A 14,487-nucleotide genomic window follows, 5' to 3' on the forward strand; every position below is an offset into this window, starting at 1 on the left:
TAAACATCGAAAGAAAGCCTTAGGGTTTACCCTGATCCTATCCACCAACAATTTCTCATGTCTCCTCCTGGCTCTTCTGAGCTCTCTCTTTAGGTCTTTCCTGGCTACCTTGTAACCCTCAAGCGCCCTAACTGAGCCTTCACATCTCATCCTAACATAAGCCTGCTTCTTCCTCTTGACCAGAGATTCCACTTCCTTCGTAAACCACAGCTCCCGTGCTCTACAGCTTCCTCCCTGCCTGACAGGTACATACTTATCTGGGACACACAGGAGCTTTTCCTTGAATAAGCTCCACATTTCTAATGTGCCCATCCCCTGCAGTTTCCTTCCCCATCCTATGCTTCCTAAATCTTTCCTAATCACATCGTAATTGCCTTTCCCCCAGCTGTAACTCTTGCCCAGTGGTATACACCTGTCCCTTTCTATCACTAAAGTAAACATAACAGAATTGTGATCGCTATCACCAAAGTGCTCACCTACTTCCAAGTCTAACACCTGGCCGGGCTCATTACCCAGTACCAAATTTAAAGTGGCTTTGCCCCTAGTTGGCCTGTCTACATACATTCCTGAAGAAGGGCATATGCCTGAAACGTCGATTCTCCTGTTCCCTGGATGCTGCCTGACCTGCTGCGCTTTTCCAGCAACACATTTTCGGCCCTGTCTACATACTGCGTCAGGAAGCCGTCCTGCACACGCTGGACAAAAACTGGCCCATCTATAGTACTCGTACTGTAGTGATCCCAGTCAATATTTGGAAAGTTGAAGCCCCCATGACAATTACTCTGTCTCTCTCACTCCTATTGAGAATCATCTTTGCTATCCTTTCCTCTCATGTCTACTCCATCTTTCAATAAAATCAAGGCTTCTCTGATTGGTTACTCAAATCCACATTGCCGCCTACTCCTGATAACCTTTCACCCCCTTGTTTAACAAGAATCTCTCCACCTCGGCCTTCAAAATATTCAAGGACTCTGCTTCCGCAACTTTTTTTGCAGAGTTCCAAAGACTCATGACCTTCTGAAAAAAATGTTTTTACCTCATCTGTTTTAACCAGGTGAACTCTGAGATTTAAACAGTGACGCTTAGTTTTAGATTCTCCCACAGGAGGAAGCATCCCATCCTCATCCACCTGGTCAAGACTCCTCAGAGTTTCCTAATTAAGTTGCCTCTTAATTTCCTAACCTTCAACAGATACAAGACCAGCCTGATTCCAGGGATTAATCTGATAAACCTTCTCTGAACTGCCCCACACACATTTACATCCTTCCTTATTTAAGGAGACCAGTAGTCTCCTCTTCATTGGGGAGACCGGACGCCTCCTAGCAGAGCGCTTTAGGGAACATCTCCGAGACACCCACACCAATCAACCACACCGCCCCGTGGCCCAACATTTCAACTCCCCCTCCCACTCTGCCGAGGACATGGAGGTCCTGGGACTCCTTCACCGCCGCTCCCTCACCACCAGACCCCTGGAGGAAGAATGCCTCATCTTCCACCTCAGAACACTTCAACCCCAGGGCATCAATGTGGACTTCAACAGTTTCCTCATTTCCCCTTCCCCCACCTCACCCTGGTTCCAAACTTCCAGCTCAGTACTGTCCCCATGACTTGTCCGGACTTGTCCTACCTGCCTATCTCCTTTTCCACCTATCCACTCCACCCTCTCCTCCCTGACCTATCACCTTCATCTCCTCCCCCACTCACCCATTGTACTCTATGCTACTCTCTCCCCACCCCCACCCTCCTCTAGCTTATCTCTCCACGCTTCAGGCTCACTGCCTTTATTCCTGATGAAGGGCTTTTGCCCGAAACGTCGATTTTACTGCTCCTCAGATGCTGCCTAAACTGCTGTGCTCTTCCAGCACCACTGATCCAGAATCTGGTTTCCAGCATCTGCAGTCATTGTTTTTACCTAAGGGAACACTTAGAACATACATAAAACAGTACAGTGCAGTACAGGCCTTTCGGCCCTCAATGTGGTGCTGACATTTTATCCTATTCTCAGATCAGACTAGCCGACATTCTCTTAATTTTACTGTCATCCGTCTACCTATCCAAGAGTCGCTTAAATGTCCCTCATGTCTCTGACTGTACTCCCACTGCTGGCAGTACATTCCACACACCCACCACTCTCTGTGTAAAGAACCTACCTCTGACATCTCTCCTAAACCTTCCTCTAATCACCTTAAAATTACATCCCCGATTTCTGACTTCACCACCCTTTCAGGGTGATTTCTAGACTCAGTCCATCCTTAGAGTGAAAAATCCCTCTTGAACTCTCTCCTTAACCTTATACCTCTTACCTGGAACCTTTGCCCCCTGATTATTGCCTTCTCTACCGATGAGAGAAGTGATATCATATCCATGGTATTAATACCCCTCACAATCTTGTACATCTCCATCAGATCCTCTCTCAACCTTCACTGTTCCAATGAAACATCCTCGGCCTCTCCAATCATTCCTTTATGGCTCAGAGCCTCCGGCCCAGGGAACATCCTGGTGAATCTCCTATGTATCCCCTTGTGTGCTCTCACATCCTTCTGGTAGTGTGGGGACCAGAATTATACACAGTACTCCAGCTGTAGCCTAACCAGTGTTTTATATAAAGAAGAATAAAGGGAAAAAAAGAACAATACAGCACAAGGACAGGCCCTTCGGCCTACCAAGACTGCACCAACACATGACACCTTCCCAAACTCAAAACCTTTTGCCTCCACACGGTCCGTATCCCTCTCGTTCCTGCCTATTCATGTATCTGTCAAGATGCCTCCAAAATGCCTTGATCATACCTGCCTCCACCACCATCTCTGGCAGCACTTTCCAGAGTCCTACCACTCTCAACATAAAACCTTCTCTTCCAAATCATTTATATATTAATCCCTGTGAAACCACTGGTCAGAGATCTCCAGTCAGAAACACACCCTTCCACCACTACTCTCTGTTGTCTATGACTAAGCCAGTGCTGTATCCATCTTACCAGTTCATCATGGATCCCATGTGACTTCACCTTTTGTATGAGCCTTCCATGAGGACAACATCCACTGCCCTTCCCTCATCAATCATTTATCTCACACCCTCAAAAAACTCAAATCATGTTTGTGAGACACGACCTTCCCTGTACATAGCAATGCTGCCTATCACGAAAAAGTCTGAAAAGTTCCAGAGACGTAGAGGAAAGGATTGCAAAGATGATTCCAGAAAGGAGTGAGAGTGACAGGGGAGTTGTTATGGGGGCTTTTAACTTTCCAAATATTGACTGGAAATATTATAGTTCAAGTACTTTAGATGGGTCAGGTTTTGTCCAACGTGAGCAGGAGGGTTTCCTGACACAGTATGTAGACAGGCCAACAAGGGGCGAGGCCACTTTGGATTTGGTACTGGGTAATGAACCCAGCCAGGTGTTAGGTTTGTAGGTAGGTGAGCACTTTGGTGATAGTAACCACAATTCAGTTATGTTTACTTTAGTGATGGAAAGTGATAGGTATATATCACAGGGCAAGAGTTGTAGCTGGGCGAAAGGCAATTACAATGTGATTAGGCAAGATTTAGGATGCAAAGGATGGGGAAGGAAACTGCAGGGGGTGGGCACAACTGAAATGTGGAGCTTGTTCAAGGACCAGCTACTGTGGGTCCTTGATAAGTATGTACCAGTCAGGTAGTGAGGAAGTGGTTGAGCGCGGGAGCCGTGCTTTACTAAAGAAGTTAAATCTGTTGTCAAGTGGAAGAAGGTGGCTTATGTTAGGATAAGATGTGAAGGCTCGGTTAGAGCGCTTGAGAGTTACAAGGTAGCCAGGAAAGACCTAAAGAGAGAGCTCAGAAGAGCCAGAAGGAGACATGAGAAGTTGTTGGCAGATAGGATCAAGGTAAACCCTCAACACGTGACACCTGTTCTACAGGTATGTCAAGAATAAAAGATTGACCCGGATAAGATTAGGGCTAGTTAAGGACAATAGTGGAAAGTTGTTGTGGATTCCGAAGAGATAGGAGAGGTGCTAAATGAATACCTTTTGTCAGTATAGACACTAGAAAATGACAATGTTGTTGAAGAGAATACTGAGATACAGGCTACTAGACCAGATGGGATTGAGGTTCACAAGGAAGAGGTGTTAGCAATTCTGGAAAGTGTAAAAAACAGGTAAGTCCCCTGGGCCAGATGGGATTTATCCTCAGATTCTCTGGGAAGCCAGGGAGGAGATTGCAGAGCCTTTGGCTTTGATCTTTATGTGGTCATTGTCTACAGGAATAGTGCCAGAAGACTGGAGGATAGCAAATGTTGTCCCCTTGTTCAAGAAGGGGAGTAGAAACAACCCTGGGAATTATAGACCAGTGAGCCTTACTTCGGTTGTGGGTAAAGTGTTGGAAAGAGTTATAAGAGATAGGATTTATAATCATCTAGAAAGGAATAAGTTCATTAGGGATAGTCAACATGATTTCGTGAAGGGTAGGTCGTGTCTCACAAACCTTATTGAGCTCTCTGAGAAGGTGACAAAACAGGTGGATGAGGGTAAAGCAGTTGATGTGGTGTATATTGCATGCAATTCTGGTCTCCTTCCTATCGGAAAGATTTTGTGAAACTTGGAAGGGTTCAGAAAAGATTTTCAAGGATGCTGCCAGGGTTAGAGGATTTGAGCTATAAGGAGAAGCTGAACAGGCTGGGGCTGTTTTCCCTGGAGCGTCAGAGGCTGAGGGGTGACCTTATAGAGGTTTATAAAATCATGAGGGGCATGGACAGGATAAATAGACACAGTCTTTTCCCTGGGGTTGGGGAGTCCAGAACTAGAGGGCATAGGTTTAGGGTGACAGGGGCAAGATATAAAAGAAACCTATGGGGCAACTTTTTCATATAGAGGCTGGTATGTGTATGGAATGAGCTGCCAGAGGAACTGGTGGAGGCTGGTACAAATACAACATTTAAAAGGCATCTGGATGGGTATATGAATAGGAAGAGTTTTGAGGGATATGGGTTGAGTGCTAGTAGGTGCGTCTAGATTGGGTTGGGATATCTGGTCGGCATGGGCGGATTGGACTGAAGGGTCTGTTTCCGTGCTGTATATCTCTATGACTCTATGCTTCTATATGGACTTCAGTAAAGCTTTTGTTAAGGATCTCTCCTGTAACTAAAGAGGTTACAAAGATTTCACACAAGGCCCCAGCAATTTCCTCACCTGCCTACCTCAGCATTCAGGGATAGCTGCCATCAGGTCCTGAGGATTTGACAACTTTAATGCTTTTCAAAACACACACCACCTCCTCCTTCTCTATACTGACATGCCCCAGAGTAACAACATACCCCTCCTGAGACTCACCATCCACCAGGTCCTCAATGGTGAATACCAAGGTGCAAAGTATTCATTAAGAACCTCACCATCTGACTCCATGCGTAAATTCCTCCTCGGTTCTTGACTGGACTGATCTTTTCCCTATTTACCTTTTGCTCCTTATGTATGTATAAAACCTCTTGGAATTTCCCTTAATCCTATTTGCCAAATACATTTCCTGGCCCCTTTTCGCCCTCCCAATTCCTTGTTTGAGTTCTTTCCTGTTCTCTTTGTACACTTTGAGGGCTCTGTCTGTCTCCCGACTCTAACACCTTACATGTCCGTCCTTTCTCTTTTTGACTAAGTTCCCAGTTTCTCTTGTCATCTAAGATTCCGACATGTCAGAGGTGAATTTGTCTTCAGTCGACATTCCCCAGTTTCTGCCTAATTGTGGCCGTTAGTCTTTTCCCAATTTAATACCTGATCCACCTGAGGATCACATGGATTTGAGGTGACTGTCAGGTCAGGCATGATCTTATTGAATGGTGGAGCAGCCTTGAGGGGCTGAACAGCCTCCTGCTGGATTTCAGATGCCTGTATATATGTGTGCCCTCACAGAATAGAATCATAGAATCCCTACAGTGTGAAAACTGGCCCTTCGCCCCATTGACACTCTGAAAAGTATCCCACCCAAACCCAAGCCCCATTACTCTACACTTACCCCTGACTAATGCACCTAACCTACACATCCCTGAACACTACGGGCAATTTCCCACGGCCAATTCACCTGACCTGCACATCTTTGGAATGTGGGAGGAAACCGGAGCACCCGGAGGAAACCCACACAGACACGGGGAGAATGTGCAAACTCCAAACAGACAATCGCCCGAAGCTGGAATTGAACCCGGGTCCCTGGCTCTCTGAGGCAGCAGTGTTAACCACTGAGTCGTCGTGCTGCCCTGATTGGTCCCAGATTGTTTTTCATGGTTTGTTAGTTTGACCCAGTTTTGTTCTTTTCCTGCAGAGGCTGTGGGATTGGCTGATTTCAGCACAGGCAGTAATTTGTGACTGTGACATGAATGGGATGGAACTGGAAGAGGTGAATGAGAGGCTGAGCCAAGTGAAGGTGAGGCAAAATTGGGAAAGTGCCTGTGTAACTCAGAGGAAGGGAATAATGACCCAGGGGCACTGAGGCAGCTTTTCCCATCTTGGTCTGACATTGAAATGTGTCAGATTGGCTTTAGTGAAATTGGTTTTCCTGAACTAGTCTGGGTGCCAACTGGGTTGCCACTGGTGCAGGACAAAGGTCTGGATGAAGAACCCAAAAACCTTTACTGCTGTGTCCTTGTGGAAGTGAGGGATTTCAAGTCATCCCCAGCTTCAGGCTGCTTTCTGAAAGTTTAATGAATCACCCAGCACCGAGAGTGACAACTAAATGTAAACTATCTCTTTCATAGCAGCAGCTGTGTGAGGGACATTGCCACTTCAATGGTGTCTGGTAAAGCACACATGCTAATCGCTGCTCGGTCACATAGAACGTAAGTATTGTTGAAAAAGACCTTTTTATGGCCTTGACCAATCAGAATCAAATGTAGACAATTCTCAACAAGTCCAGCTCTGTGTCCATTGTACTTGCTGCTCAACAACGAGACCCATGCTTACAGGATGTGAGTGACTGTACTTGTGCCACACTCAGTCAAATGCAGCCTTGATATCAAAGGCTGTCCCTCTCCCCTCCCCTCTGGAATCCAGCTCTTTTGTCCATGTTTGACCCAAGGCTGGAATGAGGTCAGGAGCTGAGTGACCCTGGGGGAACCCAAACTGGGCAGGTCACTGAGCAGGTTATTGCTGAGCAGGTGCTGCTTGGTAGCTCTGTTACTGACACCGTCCATCACGTTACTGAGGATCGAGGGGAGACTGATGGGGCAGGAATTGGTCAGGTTGGATTTGTCTTGCTTTTCATGTACAGGACATTCCTGGTTAATTTTCTGCATTGTCAGGTAGATGCCAGTGTTGTAACTCTACATGGAACATGTTGGCTGGGGGTGAGGCAAGTTCTGGAGTATAAACTTTCAATACTATTGCTGGAATGTTATAGTGCTACCCCTGGCATGTCCCCTGCACTCCCCATTGAACCAGGGTTGATCCCCTGGCTTGATGATAATGGGTGAGTGGGGGATATGTCGGGCCATGAGGTTACAGATTGTGCTGGAGTACAGTTCTGCTGCCGTTGATGGCCCACAGTGCCTCATGGATGCCCAGCCTTGAGCTCCTCGATCAGTTTGAAGTCTGACCCATTTAGCACAGTGATGGTGCCACACAACACACTGGAGGGGATTCTCAATGTGAAGGTGGGACTTTGTCTCCACACGGACTGTGTGGTGGTCACTCTCACCGATACTGTCATGGACAGATACATCTGCAGCCGGCAGATTGGTAAGGATGAGGTCAAGTATGTTTTTCCCTCTTGTTGGTTCCCTCCCCACCTGCTGCAGACCCAGTGCAGCAGCTCTGTCCTTTAGGACCTGACCAATTCAATCAGGAATACTGCTGCCGAGACACTCTTGGTTTTGGACATTGAAATCCCCCACCCGGAGTATATTCTGTGATCTTGCCATCCTCCCTCAAAGTGTTGTTCAACATGGAGGATACCGATTCATCAGCCGAGGGAGGGCGGTATGTGGTGATCAGCAGGAGGTTTCCTTGCCCTTGTTTAACCTGAAACAGTGAGACTTCCTGGGGTCCGGAGTCAATGTTGAGGACTCCCAGGGTAATTCCCTCCCGACTGTATCCCACTGTGGAGCCATGTCTACTGGGTCTGTCCTGCCGGTGGGACAGGACATATCCAGGGATGGGGATGGTGGGGCCTGGGACATTGCTGTGAGGTTATGATGCCGTGAGTATGATTGTGTCAGGCTGTTGCTTGGCTAGGCTGTGAGACAGCTCTCCCAGTGTTGGCACCAGCCCCCGGATGTTAATGAGGGGACCTTTGCAGGATTATAGAGTCATAGAGATGGACAGCATGGAAACAGACCCTTCGGTCCAACCCGTCCATGCCGACCAGATATCCCAACCCAATCTAGTCCTACCTGCCAGCACCCGGCCCATATCCCTCCAAACCCTTCCTATTCATATACCCATCCAAATGCCCCTTAAATGTTGCAATTGTACCAGCCTCCACCACATCCTCTGGCAGCTCATTCCATACACGTACCACCCTCTGCGTGAAAAAGGTGCCCCTTAGGTCTCTTTTATATCTTTCCCCTCTCACCCTAAACCCATGCCCTCTAGTTCTGGACTCCCCGACCCCAGGGAAAAGACTTTGCCTATTTACCCTATCCATGCCCCTCATAATTTTGTAAACTTCGATAAGGTCACCCCTCAGCCTCTGACACTCCAGGGAAAACAGCCCCAGCCTGTTCAGCCTCTCCCTATAGCTCAAACCCCCAACCCTGGCAACATCCTTGTAAATCTTTTCTGAATCCTTTCAAGTTTCACAACATCTTTCCGATAGGAAGGAGACCAGAATTGCACGCAATATTCCAACAGTGGCCTAACCAATGTCCTGTACACCCGTAACATGACCTCCCAACTCCTGTACTCAATACTCTGACCAATAAAGGAAAGCATACCAAACGCCTTCTTCACTATCCTATCTACCTGCGACTCCACTTTCAAGGAGCTATGAACCTGCACTCCAAGGTCTCTTTGTTGAGCAACACTCCCTAGGACCTTACCATTAAGTGTATAAATCCTGCTCAAGCTTACTTTCCCAAAATGCAGCACATTGCATTTATCTAAATTAAACTCCATCTGCCACTTCTCAGCCCATTGGCCCATCTGGTGCAGATCTTGTTGTAATCTGAGGTAACCCTCTTCGCTGTCCACTACACCTCCAATTTTGGAGTCATTTGTAAACTTACTAACTGTACCTCTTATGCTCACATCCAAATCATTATTGTAAATGACAAAAAGTAGTGGACCCAGCACCGATCCTTGTGGCACTCCACTGGTCACAGGCCTCCGGTCTGAAAAACAACTCTCCACCACCACCCTCTGTCTTCTACCTTTGAGCCAGTTCTGTATCCAAATGGCTAGTTCTCCCTGTATTCCATGAGATCTGGCGTTGCTAATCAGTTTCCCATGGGGAACCTTGTCGAACGCCTTACTGAAGTCCATATAGATCACATCTACTTGTTACAGCTGGTTTTGCCATTGTCTTTTCCGGTGCCAAGGTCGATGCCAGGTGATCTGTCTGGTTTCATGTCATAGAGTTATAGAGTCATAGAGATGTGCAGCATGGAAACAGACCCTTCGGTCCAAACCGTCCATGTCGCGATTGATACAACTGAATGCCTTGCCAGGCCATTTCAGAGGGGCAACTGAGAGCCAACCACATTGCTATAGGTCTAGAGTCACACGTAGGCCAGACCAGGTGAGGATGGCAGATTTCTTTCCCTGAAGGTCTTTCATGGACCAGATGGTATTTTCCCAACATTTGATGACAGTTTCATGGTCACAATCACTGAGATCAGTTGTAGATTCCAGATTTATTAAGTACTTTTCAATTCCACCAGCCCCCATGTTTCAATTCAAGCCCCAGATTTCAGACATTAGCCTGGGTTTCTAGCCCAGTGACATTATTGTTATGCCATGTTGACCTCCCATTTTCTCATTTCCCTCTGGACACCCACATTTGCAAGATTCATGGTTTTTTTTATAGATATTTTTATTAGAAATTTAACATTTTTACAAGTTTACAAAAATAAACAAAACTCTCAGATATAAACATTGATATACAATTAGCTCAAATATACAATAGCCAAAATTTGACAAAAAAAAACAAAACAACAAAAAAAAACCGAAAAAAAAACAACAAAAAAGAACAAACAGACAAAACTCAACTATCTACTAATCTAACCTACAACTAACCAGGGTGTATATTTAAGTCTCTTACATGCTCGGGATGTGTTAACATCAGATATAATAAACCCGTATTCGTGCGGGATTCCTCCCCCGAGGGGCCGCGGACCAGCCAGGTCTGTAGTCTCAATTAAATAAAAGCCCTTGTTAGGATAGCCGAAATATCTGTATTTATGTAATTCAAAAAGGGCTGCCATATTTTATAAAATAATTCGGTCTTTCGGTGCACCATGTTTGTAAGGAAGTCAAGGGGAATACATTCCATAATTAGTCTGTGCCAATTTGAAAGTCCAGGGGGGCCCTCCGCCACCCAATTCATCAAAATATTTTTCCTTGCACAGAAAGAAAGAATAGAAAATAGTCTCTTCCCGTACGTGTCCAGGGAGGGAAAGTTCGAAAAGCCCAATAGGAGAGATACGGGGTCCACTTTTATTTCCGTTCCTAAAATTTCTGTCAGGGTACTTGCTACTTTAGTCCAATATCCACGGATCTTATGACAGGTCCATAAGCAATGTACAAGAGTGCCCACCTCTATTTTGCATTTAGGACACATTGGAGATGCTCCTGCCTTAAATTTTGCCAATCGAACCGGTGCTATATGGGCCCTATGAAGTATCTTCAGCTGGATAGCCTGGGTTCTGTTACAAATAGTAATTCTTCTAGTATTTTCCCAGATATCATTCCACGTTTCTGTGGAGATTTCTAGTCCCAGATCCTGATCCCATGTTTTAAGCAGATTATCCATATCTCCCGATACTTCATCATGTAGCAAATGATAAATATTACTGACGGAAGATACCCTCACTGGTCGTAGGACACTACATTCTCTATCGGATTTATAAAGACTATCTAATAACGTAGTCTTCTTCTGTATAAAATCTCGAATTTGGAAGTATCGAAAGAGGTCTCCATTGGGTAATCCGAATTTCTGACGCAGCTGTCCGAAAGACATCAGGACCCCATCTTTAAATAAATCCCCGAGACATGAGATACCCCTGGATCTCCAGAGTTTAAAAGTGGCATCTGTTAACCCCGGTTGGAATCCCCATGCTCCCACTATCGGTGCATAGGGGGATGTTTTATGTGAATTACCCTCATTTTGCCGCATTATATTCCAAGCCTTGATTGTATTCAGTATTATAGGGTTTTTACAGTGATCTGTAATGATTTTCCTCTTGTCTGAGAATAAAAGGTTAATAAGTGGGTATTTTACTTGAGAAGCCTCGATGTCCAACCAGATTGATTGTGGATCAGACAAGACCCAATCAGCTATATAACTTAATAGGGAACTTAATTGATATTTCCTAAAATCTGGGAAGTCCAATCCACCCCTTGCCTGTGGAAGCTGTAGCTTCTTCAGCTTAATGAGGGGCCGCCTATGGTTCCAGATAAAGGAACTCAGCCAGCCGTATAATTTACATAAAGCTGTCCTCGGCAGCATCACCGGAAGCATTCTCATAGGATATAGGACACGGGGCAGGACATTCATTTTGATTAATGCTATTCTACCCAGCCAGGAAATTGGCAGGTCTCCCCATCGCTGGAGGTCCTGCCTTATCCTTTCCAATAAATTCACAAAATTAGCCTTATACAACTGACCAAATACTGGAGTAATAAAAATGCCTAAATATAAGAAACCCTCCAGGGACCAGCGAAAGGGAAAAAGGGAACCGTCCGCTAAGCGGGGTATCACAGCAAGGCCACCCATTGGCATAGCTTCCGATTTTGAAAAATTAATTTTATAGCCTGAGAATGCACTAAATGTATTAATAACTTGGATTAAGCGAGGTATGGACATTAAAGGGTTACTGAGGAATAGAAGAACATCATCTGCATAAAGGGTAATTTTATGTTTACCTGTACCAATCCTTGGGGCCACTATATTAGGATCAGCTCGTATAGCTTCTGCTAGTGGTTCAATTATTAGCGTGAATAACAATGGTGAGAGGGGACATCCCTGACGGCAGCCCCTACCCACACTGAAGCTATCCGAGCCTAATCCATTGGTAACCACAACTGCTTTGGGATCACTATACAATGTTGAGATCCATTTGGTAAACACCTGTCCAACACCAAACCTCTCCAATGTGTAAAACAAATATGACCATTCGACCCTATCAAATGCCTTTTCCGCGTCTAATGAAACCACTACTCCTGGTATCTTTCCCTGATGACAAGCTTGAATCATATTCAGAGCCCTTCTAACATTATTGGATGATCTACGGCCCTTAATAAACCCCGTCTGATCCTCCTTTATAATATGTGGCAGTATCCTTTCTAATCTCAGTGCTAATGTTTTAGAGAGGATTTTAAAATCTACATTTAGTAAGGATATTGGTCTGTATGATGTACAATCTTCTGGGTCCTTTCCTTTTTTGAGGATAAGAGAGATATTTGCCTCTTTCAGCGAAGGCGGGAGACAGCCCTGACTATATGCATAGTTATACATGTCCATAAGTGGACCAACCAGTATTTCTGTAAATTCTTTATAGAATTCAGCTTGAAAGCCATCTGGGCCCGGCGTCTTACCATTTTGAAGGTGCCTAATTGCATCAACTATTTCTTGGGGTGTAAGAGGAGCATTTAGGACCGATACTTGTTCCGGAGTTAGGTCTGGAAAAGTCAAATTTTTAAAAAATGACTGCATCCTCTTCGCCCTATCTTCACAATCCTGTGATTTATATAACTCAGAATAGAATTTTCTAAAGGTCGCATTAATCTTTTTATGATCATGAGTCAAAATACCCGTACTTTCCTTGATAGACATAATAGTCTGAGGGGCCTTTTTTTTCTTTGCAAGAAATGCTAAGTATCTACCCGGTTTGTCGCCATATTCATATAATCTTTGCTTTGCAAATAATATTTCCCTCTTAGCCGTTTGAGTAAGTGTAGTATTTAGAGCTGTCCTAAGAGCTGTAATCCTTTGCAATTTAATAATAGAGGGTCTATCAATGTATGCTGTTTCAGCCGCTTTTAAGCGGGTTTCAAGCAAACGCTGTTGTTCTCCTTTTAATTTCTTCTGGGTCGCTGAGTAGGAGATGATCAAGCCTCGCGTGTAAGCTTTGAAGGTCTCCCACATCATTGACGGGTTGCTAGCTGTACCTGAATTAATTTCTAAAAAAGTTTTAAATTCTTGAGAGAAGTACTTTACAAATTTACTATCTTTCATTAAGAAGGGGTCCATACGCCAATGCCGAGGGGATGTCCCACTGTTCTTCGCCTTAGTTTCCATATATACAGCAGCGTGGTCAGAAATTGCTATATTACCTATTTTACAGGATGATATGGAATTTAAAAAAATTGAGGGGGCAAAAAACATATCAATTCTGGTATGACATTTATGTGGATTAGAGTAGAAAGAAAAATCTCTACCCTGTGGATGAAGACATCTCCATACATCTACTAATCCTAATTCTTTGTTCAGATCCATCAATTGTCTAGATCTGGGAGATACTCCTGCAGTACTCTTGGGAATCCTGTCTATTTCCGGATCCATAATACAATTAAAGTCTCCCCCTATAATTATATGACGGGCATCAAAAGCCATCAATTTTGAGAAGGCTTCCGTTATAAATTTAAAGGGGTGTGCCGGGGGGCAGTACAAATTTAAAATCCCATATTCCTCTCCATTTATGAGAGCTTTAATCAAGATATATCGTCCAGATTCGTCTTTTATCTGCTTTAGGATTTTGAAAGGGAAATTCTTCCGAACAAGAATAACAACTCCCCTGCTTTTTGAGCTAAAAGAAGAAAAAAAGGCCTGATCAAATCCGCCCTGTCGTAATTTCAAGTGTTCTTTATCTGACAGATGCGTCTCCTGTAGGAGAGCTATATCAACTCTTTCCTTCTTAAGATTTGATAATATTTTCTTCCTTTTAAGTGGCGAATTACTCCCTTTGACATTCCAGGTGCACCACTTAACCGATTGATCAACCATAATCCTCTGGGCCAATCCGAGACCCCTCGGGAGGGGGAACCCCATCCAGAACATCCCGGGCATGGAACATGTAAAATTTACAAAAATAAACCCTCTTTAATACACCCACAACAATACAGTAAAAAACTATTTCTAAATAAAAAAAATATAAAACGTATCTAAGTGGAGACTTTCCCCCTTGTTCCCAGGGGGCATCACTTCCTCTCCAAAAATCCCTCATATCCTCTCCCAACCAATGCCCCACCCTTGACCCAGGCACTCCTCAATAAAGTGAGGAAAATTCAAATATAATACAAAGCTAGAGTTAACCGTGAGCACCCCACCCCCACCCCTACCAACACCTGGGTATATTTGGTAATGTTAATACCA

General features: G+C 44.7%; 1 protein-coding gene across 1 annotated transcript in view; it reads left to right on the forward strand.

Annotated features, from left to right (window-relative positions):
• Positions 1-14,487, forward strand: part of LOC148142212 (microtubule-actin cross-linking factor 1, isoforms 6/7-like) — a 353,137-nt gene that overhangs the window by 24,481 nt on the left and 314,169 nt on the right. The window contains exon 5 of the mRNA XM_087976987.1: positions 6,283-6,384. Within this exon, the coding sequence (XP_087833113.1) occupies positions 6,283-6,384 (102 nt within the window). The remainder of the gene's footprint in view (positions 1-6,282; positions 6,385-14,487) is intronic.

The sequence above is a fragment of the Chiloscyllium plagiosum genome, unplaced genomic scaffold, assembly GCF_037043375.1.
Source record: "Chiloscyllium plagiosum isolate Xiang-an unplaced genomic scaffold, Cpla_swu_hap1 HiC_scaffold_30, whole genome shotgun sequence".
Lineage (NCBI taxonomy): Eukaryota > Metazoa > Chordata > Chondrichthyes > Orectolobiformes > Hemiscylliidae > Chiloscyllium > Chiloscyllium plagiosum.